Consider the following 19460-nt stretch of genomic DNA (forward strand, 5'->3'; position numbering starts at 1 on the left):
GATGACCTCACCCATTGAGACCAATGCTTTTAAGCACAGGGATATGGCTCTGTGCTGACAAAAGATGAGTTGAAGATCAGCTGCACTTCTGGTTCTCCATTCAAACTGTAAGTTTAGGTAGAAAAGGGGTGCAGCTGAGCTTTGCGATTGATTCAGAATACAGCTGCTAAATCTAACTACAGTTCTTTTGGCACTGCTTACCAGGTTGGATTCTGCCTGGTGGTTAAAGGCTGCCAAATCCTAGATTTAAGACATTGCCTTTCCAAAGAAAAATAGCTATAACGAAAATAACTTATGACTTACATAAATTTTAGTAATATAACACACACATTACCTTTAAAAAGGATGCTAGTATTTTGTTACATATGGACCATCACACTGACTTAAAATAGTTATTTCCTGCTGTCTTTTATCTTGTTTCCATAAGCTTTATAATTTTAATAGTACCCATCTGACTCTACCTAATGATACATTTTTTTTTGAAAACTTCTCCAAAAGAAACTTTCTCAACATTTTAATCATTTGACCTTACCTTTATGAACTTAAGGCACAACTTTCCTGAGCCTTGGTTTCATCAACTATAAAATGGGAACAATAAACTCCAAAACACCAGCTAGCGGTAAAGTTCAAATGAGATTAATATGTGTACAAGCTGAAGTTTAACTGAAAAATGGTCTCTACTTTAAATCTAAATGAGAAATCTTATAGCCTTGAAGCTTGACCCCAAGATGCTATAACCTGGAAAAGTGTTAAGACTAGGTGAATCTTTTCCCAGGATAAGAATGGCACGAGGAGGACAATGGGGAGGAGATAAAGGTAGTCGGCTCTGACAGAGTCCCTTACTGATATTCAATGCTGATTTGGCTCATCAGGCTAGTTTTCCTTAGCTCTTACCTTCCTCCGTCCTCTCACCCTGTTACTCACTTGGTTAAACACGTTGACCTTGCTGGATGAAGGGATACCACTCCTTTAGTGGAAAAAAGGTGGAAGACCCTGAAATCCTGAGTGCCTTCATTTTAGAAAAAAATTATGTATTGACTGCAAGGACAGCATCTAAGGCAGCACATATGGAGTGTCTGGAGCCCAACTGAAGGCCAATAATTGATGATGATAAACAATAAGATATTTTCTATATGATACAGGTACATAAAACTACCCATTCATTTACAAATATTTTAAAAATGAGTCCACGTACATTCGGATAGACAGAACTGCCCAACTTCAAAGAAAAGATTGATAATGATTTTTAAAAATTAAGGTTAAAAAATCTATTTAACAATTTAAAAAATATTGAATTGGACAGCGAATTAAAGTGATTGTCAAAATGTTTCACTGGATAAAACAAAACAATTGTGTTAGATTTCCTTAACATTTTCAAATTTAATTATATTGCTTAATATTGTCTGAAATCTGGGCTGGACATAGTGGCTCGCCCCTGTAATCCAAGCACTTTGGGAGGCCAAGGCAGGAGGATTGTTTAAGCCCAGGAGTTTGAGGCCAGCCTGGGCAACATAGTGAGATGCCCCCATCTCTACAAAAAAAATGGAAAAATTAGCTGGGCATGGTGGCAAGCATCTGTAGTCCCAGTTTCTCAAGAGGCTGGGGCAGGTGGATCACTTGATCCTAGAAGTTCGAGGTTGAAGTGAGCTATGATTGTGCCACTGCACTCCAGCCTGAGTGACAGAGCAAGACTGCCTCCAAAAAAATGTATTGTCGGAAATATTTTATACATGGACAATTCCCAGTGAACAAATTTGTTGTTTGGCCACTTTCTGCATGTAGATCAGGTTATATACATCATTCGTTTTTAGCCATTGTCTATAATTTCTGACTTATTTACAAATTATTCAAATTGATTACATATTATATTTTGGGGCATATCATTCTCACTTTTCCCCAAAAATATGCCAGAATGGTAATTAAGGAAACAGGCAAATGAATGTTTAACTTTGTTTAAACATGTACTGCAATACACATGATCATTTTGATAAAAAGCAATGACTTTCAGTTTTGAGAAAGATTTATAAGTTAGCAAATCCAGAACATGAAGCAATACACCAAATAATTAAAGAAACCAACCTCAGTAATACAGATGTCTATTTTATTAAAAAAGTTACAAACAGGTGGACTGCAGGGTCGTCTTACAAAATGACAAGAATGAAATCTATTGGAAAAATTTTACTGTTACAAATCTTTATAGGTAATTGTTCAATGTTTGTACTTGTTATTTGAGATTTTACCTTTCACTGATAAAGTTACAGTACATTAGATCCATGATAATAGGTTACATTATTTTATTTGCAGAGCCCTACTGCAGTGATTTGAACAACTCCTAAACAGATGCCATAGTAAAGACAAGACATATATTGCATTTAATATTAATTTATTATCCTAATAAGCAACATGCAATCTATTGAGGAAGCTAAAATAACTTTTGGTCCCTTTTCTTAAAATGTGCTGGAGAAACCACCTTTAAAATCACTTTCCCCTGATTCCTGTGATTCTAAGTGAATTCAAGTCAAATTTGCTGCTGAGGTCAATGACAATGAACACTGTAATTGAGAGAGAGAGAGAGAGAGAGAAACAAGAACACAATCTATAGGAAAGAAACACTACAAAAAAATCAAAATCTCTAGAAAATTTAAATCATGATGAATTATTTGATTCCTTTAGAATTTCACAAAGCCACAAAGCTAATAACAATGATCCATGATCACTTAACCTACTTTTAAATGAGTGTTTGGTTTTAAGTTTGGTATTAAAGTGCAAACTTAAATTAAGTATTCATTTCAAGCAGTTCATAAATAAGGAACAATGTTTCAATTGCCTCTATCTTTACAATCTCACCATAAAATTCAAAATTTAAGAATAAGAGTTCACTTTGAGGGAATTTGCTCAGGAATCAAATGCAACACGATTTAAAAAAAGGAAATCAAAGTTTAATCAATTTCTACTCAATAATTAATGGTCATGCTGACCAATAAATCACATGAATGTAGATACCACTTTATTTGAACATCACACACAATATAAATTTAAAATTGCCACACCCTTTCATAAACCATCACTGCATATATTAGAGCTTTCCTTGACAAAGTTATTGAGCTATCATTATAGATCAAAAGTATAGTTTTGGTTTTGTTTTGTTTTATTTTATTTAGAAGCATGTTCAAATGACTAAAGCTGGGCTCCTAAAATCGAGAACTTTGGTGCAGTAGATGAGCTGCAGTTACTAACTTCTGCAAATGAAAAGCACACAACTAAAACCAAATAAAAACCCAACAATAAAATACTGTCAAACTTATACAATTTAAAAATCATTGCTAGAAAAAGCCCTCATTGTCACGATGTTAAAACTGAACCAAAATATTACTCTTCATAAGTTTCCTTTCTGATTCTATACCTGCGTTACTGTTAAAATGTTCAAGTATTCAGAGAAAATGTGCTGATTAGGTAAACAACATGGAAGGCAATGGCTATTAGAAAGCACATTTGCAAAAATAAAAAATAGCCCAGAGACTTGGCGCTATTCTCCCTCCTGTTACACAGATTTTGTCTCTACTACGAACATGCTTCTTGAGAAATAACTAAAAAGCAATTGTGATAGTGCAAGAAAACTTTAACAAATATTGCTTTAAACTATTATTCAGAAAGACAAATATTAAGAACTAGAAAGTGTGTATGATTTTATTTGAATTCAATTTTACATGTGCAGAAGTCTACTAGATGTCAATTACAAGCCTGATAGGCAAAGATGAGCTATCTCTGTTTAGGTATACAATTAATTTACCATGGATACAATATCCCTTTTCAAAGGCATTGCTAAATAGGTCATAACTAAATTTAGAACTTCACAGAAAGGAAAATGTTACTGCCGCAATTCAATGCTGTAAATGAGATTAACACATGTGAAAACCTAATGGAATTGAATGCTTAACTCTTCAACTAAATGCTCTACAGTCAATTTCAAATATCAATTGTAACTTTCAGAACATGTTAATTACAAAAAAAAAACCAAACAAAACAAAACACACACATCACAAACTGCACTTGAAGAAAAGGGATATTCCATCCATACAGGTAAAATGTGATCTTTAGTTTCTTTTTACAACACTGCCACACGTAAACAAAGTCTCAAAGTATTAACCAATAATTTTAAAGGAGAAAGATTTTACAAATAGGATGAAGCACTGGTACGAGGTAATATACAGAAGTAACCATTTGTTTAAGGCTCAATTTTTTCTCCATTATAACTTTCTTTAAAAAGGCATTGAGTAGGTAATACTGAGTTTGAGTATTTAATAAATACAAGTCGAGAAACTGATTAAAGAAATCAATTAAAATATTAAAAATTAACCCTTGCATATTAGCCATCAATAAGAACTTAGAAAGCTATAAAAGGACTGATTGATAAAGAATAGATTTTAAACGTATGGTAAACGTGCTAAGCATTCCTGTTTAAGGTCGATGGATCTTGAAGGCCAAAGACCTTACACACTTAAATAGATGTATGGCAACATGCTGTAATAGAGACAGGTTTACCAAGGCTCAGTTCTGCAACCCAGGTTGTAAAGTTCTCCAAAGCAGCATCTGTGCAAATTTCCTCTGAGTTTTATCTGCAATTAAGATAAACATGTCATAAAAATGTAGAAATATATAGTTTAAAAAGAGAACACTGACAACAGATCTATATACACAGAGAAATGGTAACAAAAAAAAAAAACACAGAAGTGATGCACTGGATATAATGTACTTTGTGTGTGCATGTGTGTAGCTATCCTAGCTTATTTTTATAATATTATTATGCCTTGTACTTGTATTATACTTATGCAATATTAAAAATGTCCTTACTGGTTTAAATGATCTTACAGTATAAAAGTTGTTGCAAATGCTGCTTCTACTTTGAACTTGATCGCTTCACATTTTAACTGGAAATGGTATTGTTATCAAATGCATGTTAATTATGAGTTAATTGGCAGTATGTTAGACTTTTCCCAAATCTAGTTTTTTTAAAGATTAAAATGAGAAAATGTCATTCAGGCCGGGCACAGTGGTTCATGTCTGTAATTCCAGTACTCAGGGAGGCCAAGGTGGGAGGACTGCAGAAAGAAAAGAAAAGAAAGAGAAAAAGGAAGGAAGGAAGGAAGGAAGGAAGGAAGGAAGGAAGGAAGGAAGGAAGGAAGGAAGGAAAGAAGGGAGGGAGGAAGGAAGGAAGGAAAGAAGGGAGGGAGGGAGGAAGGGAATACAATTCAATCGAGGTCTAGATATTGAGCACCTACTAGGTGCCTAGGTTAGGTCAGATGCTAGGTGATAGCAGCAGTTCACATTTTCCACTTGGGTCTTCCGTTTTTGGGGGACATCCTCCCAACCACAGGATCTTCTTTTATGACTGGAATTCCTCATTTCCTGCTGTTAGAGCTCACAGATTTCTGCCCTTCCAGCTAATACTAGGGAAAAAAAAAATCTATCGTTCAGACAGACAGAGCGTCCTTCAATTATGCTGAATCACCAAATAGCTTCTAGGGGAGTAGAGTTATGTTTGTTTTCGAACGCATGAGATAAAAAATGTTATCATAAAGCCAGAAACAAAAGTAGAACAGCAACTATGAAAGAATGCCAAGGGAAACCAGTTTATAATCATTTAAGGGCTCTACCAATGTTTATAAATGCATAATTTTAATTTCATTTGACAGCTACACTTATATTAGTGTTCAAAGTGCCTGACATAGTGCTTTATTAGCAGCTATATCATAAAAATGATTATTATTAAAGGACATCACTCTGCTCATTATTGAAATTCTGCTACCTAAACACATTAGGAAAAAACAGAACAAAAATCTTCCTCTTTAGAAACTATTATAGAAACATTTTTCCAATTAAAAGACATTTTGCATTAAATTGTTAATTAGGACACCAGTTATTTAAGCTTGGGCATGTCCGGTTTCCTCATCATTGAAAAACGGATAAAAATACTTTCTTCACAGGGTTGCTGTAAATTTGTTTTCCTTTTCCAACTATGTTATAAATTTCTAGGAGACCAGGATTGTACTTTTGATATCTAGACTAAGGACCTTTATATTTTTTAGCCTAGCTGGAATTTCTATACCTACTTGAACACAACAGTATTTCATTACATATGCAGTATTCATAATGAATAAAAAGTATTCATTATGAATACTTTTTTGTAATTCAGACAAGACTTCCTTCAATTAGTTTGAATTAATGAATTTGCTATAAATTTTCATTTCCCTTTTTAAATCAAACAATTATAAAGATGTTGGGATTTTCAAAAATGATTATTTCTCTTAAATATTGAAGACCTGTTCAAGTATTCTCTAAAATCAAATTGAGAAAGTAGTTATTTCTAGCCAAAATATTAATAATCAAATCATTTTACTAACCATAATCTATATTGAATAAAACGTGATATATTAATCACCTCCCACCCCCTAAAAACCTGGGTAACATTTGGTCTATCCACATACACAGGATGACAATACTCCTGTGAAATCAAGAGATATAGATAAATCCTGAGTTAGGCTCAATAATATTAATATTAGGCATACCTTTAAGCAAACAAAGTATTAATACTAGCTACTTTTCAAGAGAGTAATAAATTATAATTACCTGCAGTAAAAAATCCTGAAGTAAAATGCTTGCATTAAACAAAAACAACAGTCTCTTTCAGATTAGAATTTCAAGTGCAAATGTTCTTGCTTCACAGTGACAGCAAAATTTTCAATATACTAACACTCTGATGTATGTAAAAATAAATCGCTGAAGGTTTAAAGGCAGCTGGTCAAATCAGTACTTTTTAACTTGCAGGATATCACATCCAAGCACGCTGCAAAGGTATAACTTGCGGCTTTCAAGACAGAACCCAAGTTATCCTCGACCTCGCTCTCAAGTTTCCAGCAAGACACTCAACAAATCTTAACTCTGGAAGCTTCTATTCAAACTCTTACTTGTTTGGTTCTACTTTTTTAGCTTTTTACTAATGCAATATTATAGGAAAGTACAAAACAAAACAAAAAACACACACTAATCCAAATCTTTTGCTCAGGAAATTATGAAATAAATAGGGTCTGTCAAGTGGGGTAAATTGGTATATGACAGTACCAAACATAGAACAAAAAGGAATAAAGATCATTATTTATGTCAGCCTGAAGAAAAAAAGGGGATTTTTGATTCAAAACTAGCACATCATTTCACATGGCAGCAGAATGCCTGGTATGTTAACAAAGGCTCCTGAAAGGCTTAGCAGTTTATGAACGTCTTTTTAGCTTAACTGGACTTAACTTATCTAAATACAATGGTATTTACTAGCACTGTCTCTCTCTCTCACACACACACACAAATATTAGCGTGTAATCATAATCACTTTTAATTTTTTTCTAGTTTTAGGCATATGATATTCTTGGGATTTAACCAAAATACTTTTTTTGAAAACGAATTTCCTTTCATGTTTAATTATCATTTTATATACAAGTTAAAAGTTAGTTGTATTAGCAAAACATCAGGCTGGAATTATAATTTGCATAAATCATTATTTTAATAATAATGTTAATCATCAAAAGTGCTATTTTAATAAATCATTAAATTATTTTAATAATAATTTTAATCTCAGAGACAGGATCTTGCTCTGTCATCCAGGTTGGAGTGCAGTAGTGCAATCATAGCTTACTGAAACCTGGAATTCCTGGGCTCAAGAGATCCTCCTACCCCAGCCTCTTGAACAGCTAGAACTACAGGCACACACCACAACACCCAGCTAATTATTTTATTTTATTTTTTGTAGAGTCGGGGGTCTCATTACATAGCCCAGGCTGGTCTTGAACTCCTGGCCTCAAGTGATTCTTCCACCTTGGCCTCCCAAAGTGCTGGGATGAGAGGTATGAGCCACTGCCTCTGGCCTTAGGCTGGAATTCCTCTGATACAGGTTATGTTTTTGTTAAATATCTTTTGTTTTGTTTCTCTATCCTAATGTGCATAGTACTCATGAAGCTTACTGGAGTTGGAGTGGGAGGACTAGGTCTTTAAACGTGTTCACTGTCACCCATTAAACACAGAGAGCAAAGGCGGAACCTATGGCATAGAATCCTTGAATGGAGATGGAATCACACATGAAGGAAAGCAAGCTCACAAAATGTTTATGGTGAACCCAGGGTAGAAGGGATGGGATTAGCTATTTTTATGTACTAGATCTAAAATCTCTGAATGTTTAAATTAATATGATAAGTTCAATTCTGAGATCTCAAATATTATAACCAAGTCCAGTGATAATAAACAGCAGTGTGAGCCCAATGATCCAATTCCAGTTGCTAGCTTTGAATTAGACCAGGTAAGTTAGTACACCCCTCAACTCTAAATTGCTTTTTCTGAAGTTGATATTCCTAAGATTGGCTAATCAAAAGAACTTGGGAGTATGTTTTTGATTGGATACGTTTTTCTAACAGCTGACAGGACTTAAGTTTTTCTTACTGATACTATCTTCTGAATTGTAGAATTCTGCTGAGAAGTAATCCCACGGGGACAATCTTTTCTGTAGTATGGCTAGAACACTTCCTTGGTGGCAATTCTCCAACTCCATGATGCAATTTTTGTTACTTCTACCGATGGTTCATTCTAAGCCAGAGAGGTAATGGAGTAAAACTCAATGGCTCATATGCATTTTATTCTGCAATAAAAGCCTAATCTTGAGGTTAAAAGGAAGCAATTAAAGAGGGAACAGATATACAAAGAGTCATTCTAATCACCACACACCTCCAGATCTACAGCAGGTCTAACTAGGCACCTGTCCACTCTCAAGTCTCAAACCATGAACCAACCCTACGAATTCAGTGAAGGTCTGGGAGAATTAGGGGTAGCAGAAAGGGCGAGGTGGCTTTGTTTTTCCCTTTTACCCAAGGTTCGCTGAGGGTCTTTATGGTACATACCACCCCCAAAGCATGCTTCTTCCTCCATTCAACTCCTCTGCTCCACTTTGACTCACCATGTGAACTGGATGACAGATGAGCATTTTAAATAAGCCATTTTCCCCATTCAAAGTGATATGCAAATAGAGCAGTGGGAAAAAAAGAAGTATCTAACAAAACTATAACTTCTACAACAGAATTCCACCCCAGCATTTTACAGATATTATTAATATTTACCTTGTATAGGAAATTATAAGTACATGATGTGATTTGAGGATTTTTCTCCTCACATTTGCTAAAGCCCCAGCATACCATAAAAAATTAAAAACTAAAATTAAAAGCTAAAAAAATTAAAAACCATTCTGATTCTACTTTTTTTATTTTAAAAAAACATGAAAATGTTAATCAATTCCACTGTATTTAGGAATAGTAAGTCTAGCTAGACTAAAATGATGTTCAAATATGGTTTAGCCTTTCAGTAGCCTTTGTTAGCATCTCAGGCATTCTGCTGCCATGTAAAATGATGTGCTAGTCTTGAACCGAGAACCCCCTTTTTCTTCAGGCTGAAATACATAATGAACTGGGGCTGACATAAATAGTGATCTTTGTCCTTTCAATTTGCTTCCCTGTGTTTGGTACTCTTATGCACCATTTACTCTAGTTGGGAGGACCTGTTCCATAGTACACTGAGAAAAATGGTATAAAATCTTACAGGAGACCTTCAAACCACAGTGAATAACACCCTTTGCCCCCATTTTCTTTCTTTATCACTTTCATCAATACTGGACTGACATAAAGGAATCCTTGAAAAATCATCTTTAAAACATTCTATTTGCCAAAAGGATATATCAAGCTGTCACATTTAAGAGACATCTTTACTGCACTTCCCCCCTTCCTATTAGGGAATCAACAGAATATTTCAGGATATGATTATGCTCCTTCTTGGCATTCTTTCTGTTTGAAAGTCAACACTGACACCCCCCACCCCCACCACCAATCCCCTCAAGTCCTACCCATCTTCAAAGCCTGATTCAAATGCTATTGCTCCCAATATCGCTAACTCAGTGGCTCTTAACTAAGGGCAATTTTTGTCCCAAGGGGGCATCTGGCAATTTCTGGAGATATTCTTGTCATAATGGGGGATTAGGAAGATGCTACTCTCATCTAGTGGGTAAAAGCTAGGGATGCTGCTAAACATCTGACAATGCACGGGACAGCCCCAAACAGCAAAGATCCCAGAATGTTAAGAAACTCTGTTCTAATTGGTTGTGATCTCCCGTTTCCCTGAACTCCCACAGGACAGTGATTTACTTCTTTTATAGTATTACGAGATTATTAACAAAACATTGATCTTTCTCCACAAAAATATACCAAAACAGTGAACTGCCAATAATTTATACTAGCACAGAAGAGCTATGACATAGTGAATGAAACCAGAACAGGGAGACAATGCTGACCTGAGTTTCCATTATACTGCTGCCATACAGCAAAAGAAGTCCCTTCAAAGCACTTGATCGTACGCTCCTCAGATCAGTAAAGAAATCAGGATGATGATGGCAGTGTATAAGGAGTCTGGTTATGCTTCCAAACTTACACTAAAATTACTAATGGGAGGGTAAAAGGTGAGGAAACAATCCTGGGAGCCATGCAGATAAACAGGTGTTAGGGAAGAGACTAGTGACCCAAATTGAAAGGTGTTAAGACATAAATGTGAGGAATTATCAGAAGCAATTCTTAGAGCATTAATAAATTTTCCCTCTCAGTTAAAAACCAATTAACAACAGTAACAGTGTTTCTGATTTACATCCTATTATTTCTAACTTGGACAAGGTACTCTTCTAAATATTAGGGACAAACATTTCTCAAATCACCTTTACCTGTCAAAATTTGATATTCAATTTAGATCTGGGTCTAATAGATTTCAAAGCTCCATGACTCAAGCTATAGTATTCAAAATCCACCATCTATTTTCTTTTCTTTTCAGGTAAATGGTGAACAAGGACAACCACAAATTTTACTAGCCTCAGATTAGAGATTCCCATACATGGGAATCAGTTCAATTTTATTTGATGTCAGAAAAAAAAAAACATCAACCCTGCATATAGTGCACTTTGTTCTAAAAGATCTTGGTCAGGGAGTCCCCCTTAGTATTTTTAGAAATTCAGCTTATTGGATATTTTATTTCAAGGCTAACATCTTCATTTATATATTCTGCTTACAAAAACAAGCAAAAACCTACACACTATAAAAAACTCACTACTATAAAAATGAATAATTATAGGTATTAATAATAATTTCCATTTTTAGTATGTTAATTAACCAAAAATATATAGTTGGCTTGAGATACTAAAAAAAAATCTATGTACTCATTCCTGTAGGTAACCAAATAGGTTAAACATAATTCATATCACAAAAAGTTACCAAATGAAATAAACTCAGAAATGATTCAGAAGAAAAGAGGTTCAAAAATAGCTTTAGAAATTATTCACCTGCCAATTTGGCTGAGACAGCTGGCTCTTGACATGTGTGAGACCAATTTTATTCAGTTAACCTCCTATAGCTGTCTACACTAATGATGGAAGGAAAACTGAGAACATTTCGTGGGAGTTGATTAATTTTTAAAAAGATGATAAAACTAACACAAAATGTGTATGGACACTTACATCATCTGCCCAGTAAGTGTCAGATAGAAAAATAGAGCAAAACAGTAAAGATGCAATCACCACACAGAACTTGTTCAAATGTGAAGCTGGCTTACAATTTAAGGAGAGAGATTACAGCAGCAAGAATATGGGACTTGATCCATAAGCCTCTCTCCTCCTCAAAAGACTATAATGCAAGTGCGATGCTATCAACCAAACATAAGCTGGACTATGGTCTGAAAAGTGACTTTATAAAATAATAGATGTAGCTAGACATAAGAAAATAAATGAGTTTTCACCATATTCTGGTATGCGAAAGGCTGATGAGTGAAAGCATTTTAAATAAAGCATTGTTGTCATCCTTCATTTTTAAAGATGACATTATCTGACAGGAGACCTTGTCTGAAAAGATAAATTAGGGACCGTTAGTCTTTTCTCCAGGGAGCATACACAAAGCCAGACCCTTGATTAGGAATCATTGCTCCAATCTGAAATGCCTGTTGCCATTTGCAACACTGCCTCCTAGACTCGAGGTCAGCCTTGGCTCAGGAAGATCAATTTCATTCCTGATACTGCCAGGCTAGTCTGGCATTTGCTGCGGTTTCTCAGTCATTCACAATATTGGCTGTTCTATCTTATCATCTAAGTGTTACTGTCTAAGTGAGACTATTTGCTCAATTACAATCTAGACTAAAAGATCATGACATGAATAATCTTGTTTTAAATGCTTCATAGGTTTTACATAACCTTACTTTTAAAAAAAGTATGAGTTTAAAAAAAAACTCATTCATTTAAAAAACTTGTAAGTTATTTAACTCAGTGAAAGGCCTGAAGGTTTGTTACTGTTCCTATTAATCTCATAATTTATTAAACTGAATAAATTTTTTTAATGCATGAAACTGTTCCTTCTAACACATCACAGATAATTCAACCAGATTATCATTTGGACTGTATATTTATAATGAAGTCAGGGTACACTGTGGCACTACAATTTGTTATTATCAGAGGTCACGTAAGTCCCTCAAGTGTTAGGTACAGATGAATTTGATTAAATAATTGTACTGTTAATCAAGCACTTGGTGATTAGTAAACTAGTGATTTTAATTGCAGCAATTTGCTTGCTCAGGACATAAAAACATAAAAGGATAGAAAATACCACAAAACTTCTGAAATTATTACTGAGTGCTCTCCTGTGCATTTTGGATGCTAAATCAGAAGAACAGGGAAAAAGTGTGTTATGGTTTAACTCAACCCAAAGAAATGTTACCAATAAAGCAGAGAAGGAAGAACAATAACTCACTTAAAATCTTGGTGATGGGAATATAAGCAATTTTTTACCTACGCTTTGCTTATCTGCATTTAAAAAAATTTTCTTCATTGAATGTTGACTATTTTGTGTGATGGAAAATGTTATTTTAAAAATAAAGAAATTTAAGACAGTGCCATGTGTATTAACACCAACCAGCTTTTTGTTATACTTGATCAAAAAACAAAACACTACCTGATTCACACAGTTCCATCAAAAACTAACCTGCTCGGTATGGCCATGATTGAGGTTATCTTTTTTACTGGACGACGCAAGTTGTACAACACTGATCTTGCTTCTCGGGCAGGGATGAATAGTTCATTTGCCTGACGATCTCAGCAAAAAGTTCATCCACCATTGATTTACTTTTTGCCGATGTCTCCATGAAAGGACAGCCCCATTCTTGAGCCAGAGCTCTGCCTTCTGAAGACATAACCTCTCTTTCTGGTTCCAGATCCACTTTATTTCCTACTAGGATTAGTGGGACTTTTTCATATCTCTTCACTCTGACAATTTGATCTCTCATTGGCTTGATATCCTATTCAAGCAATCACAAAGAGAAAGAAAAACATTATGCTGTTTGTATAACCATAACAGAAATATTACAGTATTACAAAAAGTCATACCTCAGTGAGTATACAAAGCTGAATCCAAAATGAAATCACACCTAAACAGAGAAAACGTCACCATTTTGTCCACAGGAGTAAGAACTAGATAATTTTCACAGACCCTACCTGCTGGGTTTGTCAGGAATATAAAACATGGGTTGCACACTAACCTTGACTCATATAATCACTTTTACCCACCCCCAGTCTATACTGATTTAAAAAGCAAGTTTCCAAATGATTAATCCATTCGTACATAAGGATGTTTGGCCATCTCCCTAAACCTGCCTGCTTGTCATCACTCCTTGTAACACCTGTTATCCTAGCACAGGATTGCAGCATCTATGCATTCCTAGCCATGTAGCAAGAGGGCTTGAGTGAAAGTGTTTTAAGTGGGAACAAAAACCACTCTGTAATGCCTAGAAGAAAAGCGTTACAACCAGATGGATACACTTAAATGTTTTATTTTAAACTGAATGGTATGCATTTATTCCAGTAAAATCAAACACCTTAAAATACACTTAAATTCGCTAGAAACTACTGTAACAGTTAGTAACTCCTGGGAAGGACAGTGCAAGGGGAGTCTGGGTGGGAAGAAGACATTTTTTTTGTTTGTTTGTTTTCTTTCTTTCTTTCTTTTTTTTGCCTGTGTTTGTTTTTACTGCTTGATTGTTCTCCCATGCGTATTACTCTTTCCAAGTAGTTACAACGAATTACAAAACATAAGAGCGTTAGCAATCCTCCAGTAGCATCAATTTGGGGAGGTGGGAGTAAGTATTGATTTAAGACAATATTATAGATTTAATTATAAAAATCATCATTTTTTGCAATATTTCATAATTTTAAAAGTTTGCCTTAAATAGAAAATGTATGTTTAATTGGAAGTCACAGTAAGCACAGAATATTCACATGTGGGTCTACGGGAAAGCAAGGGACTATGAAAATCTATAAAAATATAGTTATTTGATATTTACATCAATTTGGTTTGATCATGTATCAACTCAGTCTTCTAGGTTACGCTTATTTCCCGTTGTCTTTATGGAAACATAAATTCAGCTGAAAATCCAAACTTATGGCATTTGGGCTCAAAGGAGTTTACATCTCCACTGAAATAATGGCACAGTTTTTCACTCCCAATTCATGTCTACAACAGAAATGGATATAACAGAAATCTTATGAAACACCCTTCAAAAGACTCTCAGCCTCCAGAGAGTAAGCTGATAGAATAACAAATCTCCTGAGGATCCTTTAGGGAAAAAAATGCCTGTCAGACAGCACCTTCAGTACTTTGGTACTTTCTGGGGGAAAATGCTTTTATGATACTATTGTTTGGGAATTTACGCCCACATAAAGTGAATTTAGTTTGGTCTCAATAGCTTTGATTTATTTCCCCAGAATTTATCATCTTAAAAAAAAAATCTCTGAAGTTGTTCTATCAGGTTACTGGAAAAGTTCACTATAGTACTTTAATTTAAAATACTAAAGAAAGTGGAATTAGCACATTGTATTGGATAAAGCACTTAAGGTCTCTTAAGTAAGCTACATTAAGCGCATACCTTTAAATGCAGAAAAAAATATATCCATTTCCTAAATCAATGGAGGTCAATATAATGGGTCAATATGAGGTTATTTATTTTCAAGGAATAAATAGAAACATACATCGCATCTCCTAAAATAACGTTAAACCTTCAGTCTGTTTCCCAGTGAAGGACAAGACAGATTTTCTAAGAGATTGGACCACATCCAGTTTGGCCACCCAGCCGGAGTAAGAAATCTGCACTTGTTCAGTGTTCCCAGACCCACGTATTTTCTGTAAATACAGGCAGTTACCAGAAACAATTTGAATCAACTGCAGAAAAGGAGTCATCCCTGATTTTTGTTGGTTATTAATTCTAGGTACTAGTCTTTTCTATTAGTAACTTTCCTTCCTACTACACGCCCCAAGTAATTAAGTAAAATGCCTAGAAGGCAGGTCTTGAGTTCTTCATTTTGCAACACTAAGATTTATGAATCTAGTTGAGAAACTTGAGAGAGAAGGGGAGGGCGGCGGGAGGGGGTGTTGCGGGGTGGGAGGGGAAGGTGTGGGTGGGACAGACAGGACTTATCTGTGCAACAGATAATCGGCTCCAAATAATTTTTTCCAAGTGCTCTATTTACCCGAGATTATTCGTTAGATGTTTTGTTGAGTGAGTTAATCAATACTTGTTGAATTGAGCAAGCAACTTCAGAAGGTTATATTCCAGGCGAAATATACACAGACATTTTTTTCACTTTTCTTTCACTTAAAAATAGCTTTAAAATATTTGTTGACGCTTATTACTTTACTACGCTCTATAGAAACAACCCGATAGTCTTCCATGCCTGGAGTAACCTCAAAAATGCGTCATGTCTAACTTTCAAAAGCAAAACACAGTCATTAATGCACGTTTCAAGCAACCCAGAAGTCGATGTCGGATTACCACACCCCCTTCTAACAAATTACGAGACTTGGTTTGGTTACCTGAAAAGACTGTTGATTAACCAGGCTATAAACCAGGATGAAACCCTGGCCGTTTTTGATGTAGAGATCTCTCATGGAGGCAAACTGCTCAGTTCCTGCGGTGTCCAGAATTTCCAGCACGGAGGGGGAAGAGTCCACTTCGATCTCTTTGCGGTAGAAATCTTCAATGGTGGGGTCATATTTCTCAATGAAAGTCCCAGTGACAAACTGCACAGTAAGGGCAGATTTGCCAACCCCTCCGCTCCCTAACACCACTACCTTGTATTCCCTCATGAGTCTCACCTTCACCAACTCCTACCAGAAGGGGGGAAAGATCACCCCGCTAGCTGTGGCGCGGCTAGACTAGGCGGAAGGTGGGCGGAAATCTGCGAACTGGGGAGGAGAGTGCAGAGGAGCAGAGGGCCCAACCAGGGAAGAAGAGGAAGTTACAGGAGGGGGAGGGGAAAGAGCGTAGAGTCAGGGAGGGTGGGGAAGGGATGGTAATGCCCTTCCTATAGGAACTGCGGCCCGAGCAGGGGGCGTGGGGAGGAGGGCGAGTCAGGGAAAAGCCCGGCTAGGGTGGCGCGCGTGCCCCCGGGAAGGAAAGGGTGGGGGCCGCGACGAGGGGACCCCGCGGCGAGGCGGACTTCAGAGTAGCCCGCAGCCCGGGGCTGCCCGCAACCCTCCCCCGCCCTTCACACAAAGGGGCCCGGGGACCCCGCTTCCAGCTCGCGCAGCCCAGCCGGCCCAGGCCTGCGGGCTCCGTTCCAGTTACTGCTGCCCGGGCGGTTTTCTGGGCCCCGGCTCCCGCGGGGGTCGTCCGGCCTGTGAAGGGGAGAAGGATGCACATTACCCGGCTGACCCCCGCCCCGAACCTGCGGCGCCGGCCGCCGGCTCCCACCCGGATCAGGCTACCGCCGCTTACCCCGCCGTCCGCACCCGCCCGGCCGCCGGGGAGGCTCTGTCAGGCCAAGGCCATGGCCACCCGCTGGCTCCTCTGTCTCTCCGCTGCCCCAGCGCTGCTGCTCGCGGCGGGGAAAGGGGCGGGGGCCGTCCGGCGGCGGCCGCAGGGACTCCAGGCGAACCCACCTCTTTTTTTTCTCACTCACCCCCCACCCCCCCCAGCACACACCCGGAAGGGTTTCCCTGACACACTGGCTGAGGTGCCCCAGTTCCCCGAGACTGGACGGGATCACTTCCGGTGGGGAAAGTCCCACCTCTTCGGGGCGAGCCGGGTGGCTCTGGGGCCGCGCCCTGCTGAGCGAGCGCGCCGGCCAGGGACGGTTTCGGGTCGGGACTCCGGCCTCGGGAACAGGCCTCTGGGAACCTGCGGCGTCAGTCCTTACTCGCCCGCGGCTGCCGCGGACCATCCCACCCCCAAACCCGTAGAAGCGCCTCCGCCCCGCAGCTTCCAGCCGCCCGGCTCTAGGACTTGAGCCGCTCCCTGGCCGGTGCGGGACTGCGGGCTAATAATCTAGCGACCGGGAGAACGCCAAACATCCCTGGACTAGAAGTTACAGGGGTAATCAAACAGCCCAGAAAGTTTATTCTCCTTGCTGGTATTCCTTCCACTTGCTATTTTGCTGAGAGATGCATGCAAACTACCCTTAGACTTCGGACGCAGTGCGTTTTACTTAGCCGTGCCTGACAAACACACACAGTACTTTTACCGTGTGGTAGACCCGCCTTGACTTTAACAGCGAATACTAAAGTCACTTAAAAAAAAAAATCACAAGACTCGAAAACAGCAGCATTAGAAGTAGACTTTATGGTACTCTGCTCAGCTATGTTCTCATTTGATTCCAACCACTACACGGCAGAAAAGGTAACCAATATTCAGGAAAGATTTGATTGGAAACGGTTTAGACCTAAAGAGTAATTTATTTTAATCGTTGATTATCTGTATGTATAACGATTTGCTTGGCTGGCTCTTACATGCTGAAGTTTTGTTTTAAAGGCCATCCTTTGTAGTCTTTGAAATTCAAAAGCAAGTAGTAACTCTGGTGTTAGATTCTAAGTTTCTATTTTTAGATAAAATTGTTACTTCCGACTATATTTCCCTTTGCTAGCTTTCTATTTGTAAACTTTGTGTCGAATCCACAGATCCCCAGGGCCAGGAGTCTAGGCTATATTTTAGGTATGTCACTTTCTTTTCAGTTCAAGCATGTACCCAGAAACCTGCGAGACTCGGTGGCCAGCCTAGCAAAAATGACTCCAAATTCCCTTACTTGCAAGCCCTAAATGGTCAAACTCTATAAAAAGAGATTTATTACTCAGCCTAAATTGTTAAACATTAGAACACAGACGAATCACAGTAGTGTGAGGTCCCACTGTCCCTCCCTGAGTATTCCCCAATGTCACTTACAGTCTTCAAAGGAGAGTTTAGTTCAGTTTCTCCTTGACCTCAGGCCGGTGCTATCTCTCCAGCGAAGTTCCCCGCTCTGGCTCCAGCTGGCCTGGGCCCTGTCTCATATCAGAGGCACTGCCCTCTGCTGGAAGAGGTTTGGTCTGTGAGTTATGAGTTTCCCCACAGGTCACTGCTCCTTTCACACGTGCTGTTGCCTGATTTGGAGCTCTGCTGCTCATCTCCCTGTCTAGCTGTCTCCAGGCTGTCTGGTGGGATTCACAGCCCTCCACCAGCGTGCTTGTAACTGAGTCTGGAAATTCCTTTTCTGATCCAGCCAGTGTTGAGCAATCGTGACAAGTCTTTGCTCTATTACTAAACTGTCAAAACAAGGAGTTCTTTTTCAGGTCATCCCACCTGTTGGCAATCCTAATATCTTTGAATGTGTTCGTCATGCTTAGGAGAGAGCTCTTTGTTTCTCCACGCAGTGAAACATACTCCTCCCCTCAGTACAGCGTCCTGTGGGGTCACTCTCGTCAACTACAGTGGACAAATATCACACTCAGTCTAAAGATCCTTCTAAACTTTCTTAGGAAGGGTATTTATTACAGCATTGATTAGGAAATCAAACAATTGGGAGAAGCTTAAATGTCCTTCAGCAGGTGATTTTTAAAAGTTTATAGCTCTCTATCTATTATCTATCATCTATCTATCTATCTACCAACCTACCTACCTGCAGGATATTATGCAGCTACTTTAAAAGAGAAAAGTAGATTTGTAAGTGCTTGTATAAAAAGATGGCCAAGGTATACTGTAGGGCTGAAAAAGCAAGATACTGAACAAATGTCTAGTTGCTACTGTGTATGTAAAACGCGGGTGTGTAATAATTACATAGCCATTCAAATCTGAAACAAAGTAATTATGGGTGAGGACTATTATGAAATAGCTTTTATTTCTCCATATTATTTTAATTTATAAACAATAATCAGGGGAAAAAGGAAGTAAATATAACTTTATAATATTTTTAAAGGAGGAACAAAAGAAAGTTGTTGATCTAAAAATCCTGACTGTCTAGGGGTCAGTGGACAGGTCTGCCCAATTTAAACAAATTCCCTACCCCTGCCTGCCCTACCCAAACATCTCTATACTTAGAAAAGTATTTTCACATA

At 37.9% G+C, this 19460-nt stretch overlaps 1 protein-coding gene across 3 annotated transcripts; it reads right to left on the minus strand.

Annotated features, from left to right (window-relative positions):
- Positions 1-2080: 2080 nt before the first annotated feature.
- RAP2C (RAP2C, member of RAS oncogene family) lies at positions 2081-18390 on the minus strand. 3 transcript variants are annotated; one of them, XM_015444204.3, is made up of 4 exons: positions 18313-18390; positions 15969-16772; positions 13089-13401; positions 2081-4616 (listed from the first exon to the last, which is right to left on the minus strand). In XM_015444204.3, exons 2-3 carry the CDS (start codon positions 16239-16241, stop codon positions 13123-13125), a joined length of 552 nt encoding a protein of 183 aa, XP_015299690.1. In that variant the 5' UTR covers positions 16242-16772; positions 18313-18390; the 3' UTR covers positions 2081-4616; positions 13089-13122. The 3 variants fall into 3 exon arrangements, with proteins under 3 accessions (XP_015299690.1, XP_005594644.1, XP_065394570.1); XM_005594587.5 differs by lacking the exon at positions 18313-18390 and adding an exon at positions 16873-17081; XM_065538498.2 differs by lacking the exons at positions 2081-4616; positions 13089-13401; positions 18313-18390 and adding an exon at positions 16873-17320 and having other exon boundaries at positions 16424-16772.
- Positions 18391-19460: the final 1070 nt, after the last annotated feature.

Source organism: Macaca fascicularis, chromosome X (genome assembly GCF_037993035.2).
Source record: "Macaca fascicularis isolate 582-1 chromosome X, T2T-MFA8v1.1".
NCBI lineage: Eukaryota > Metazoa > Chordata > Mammalia > Primates > Cercopithecidae > Macaca > Macaca fascicularis.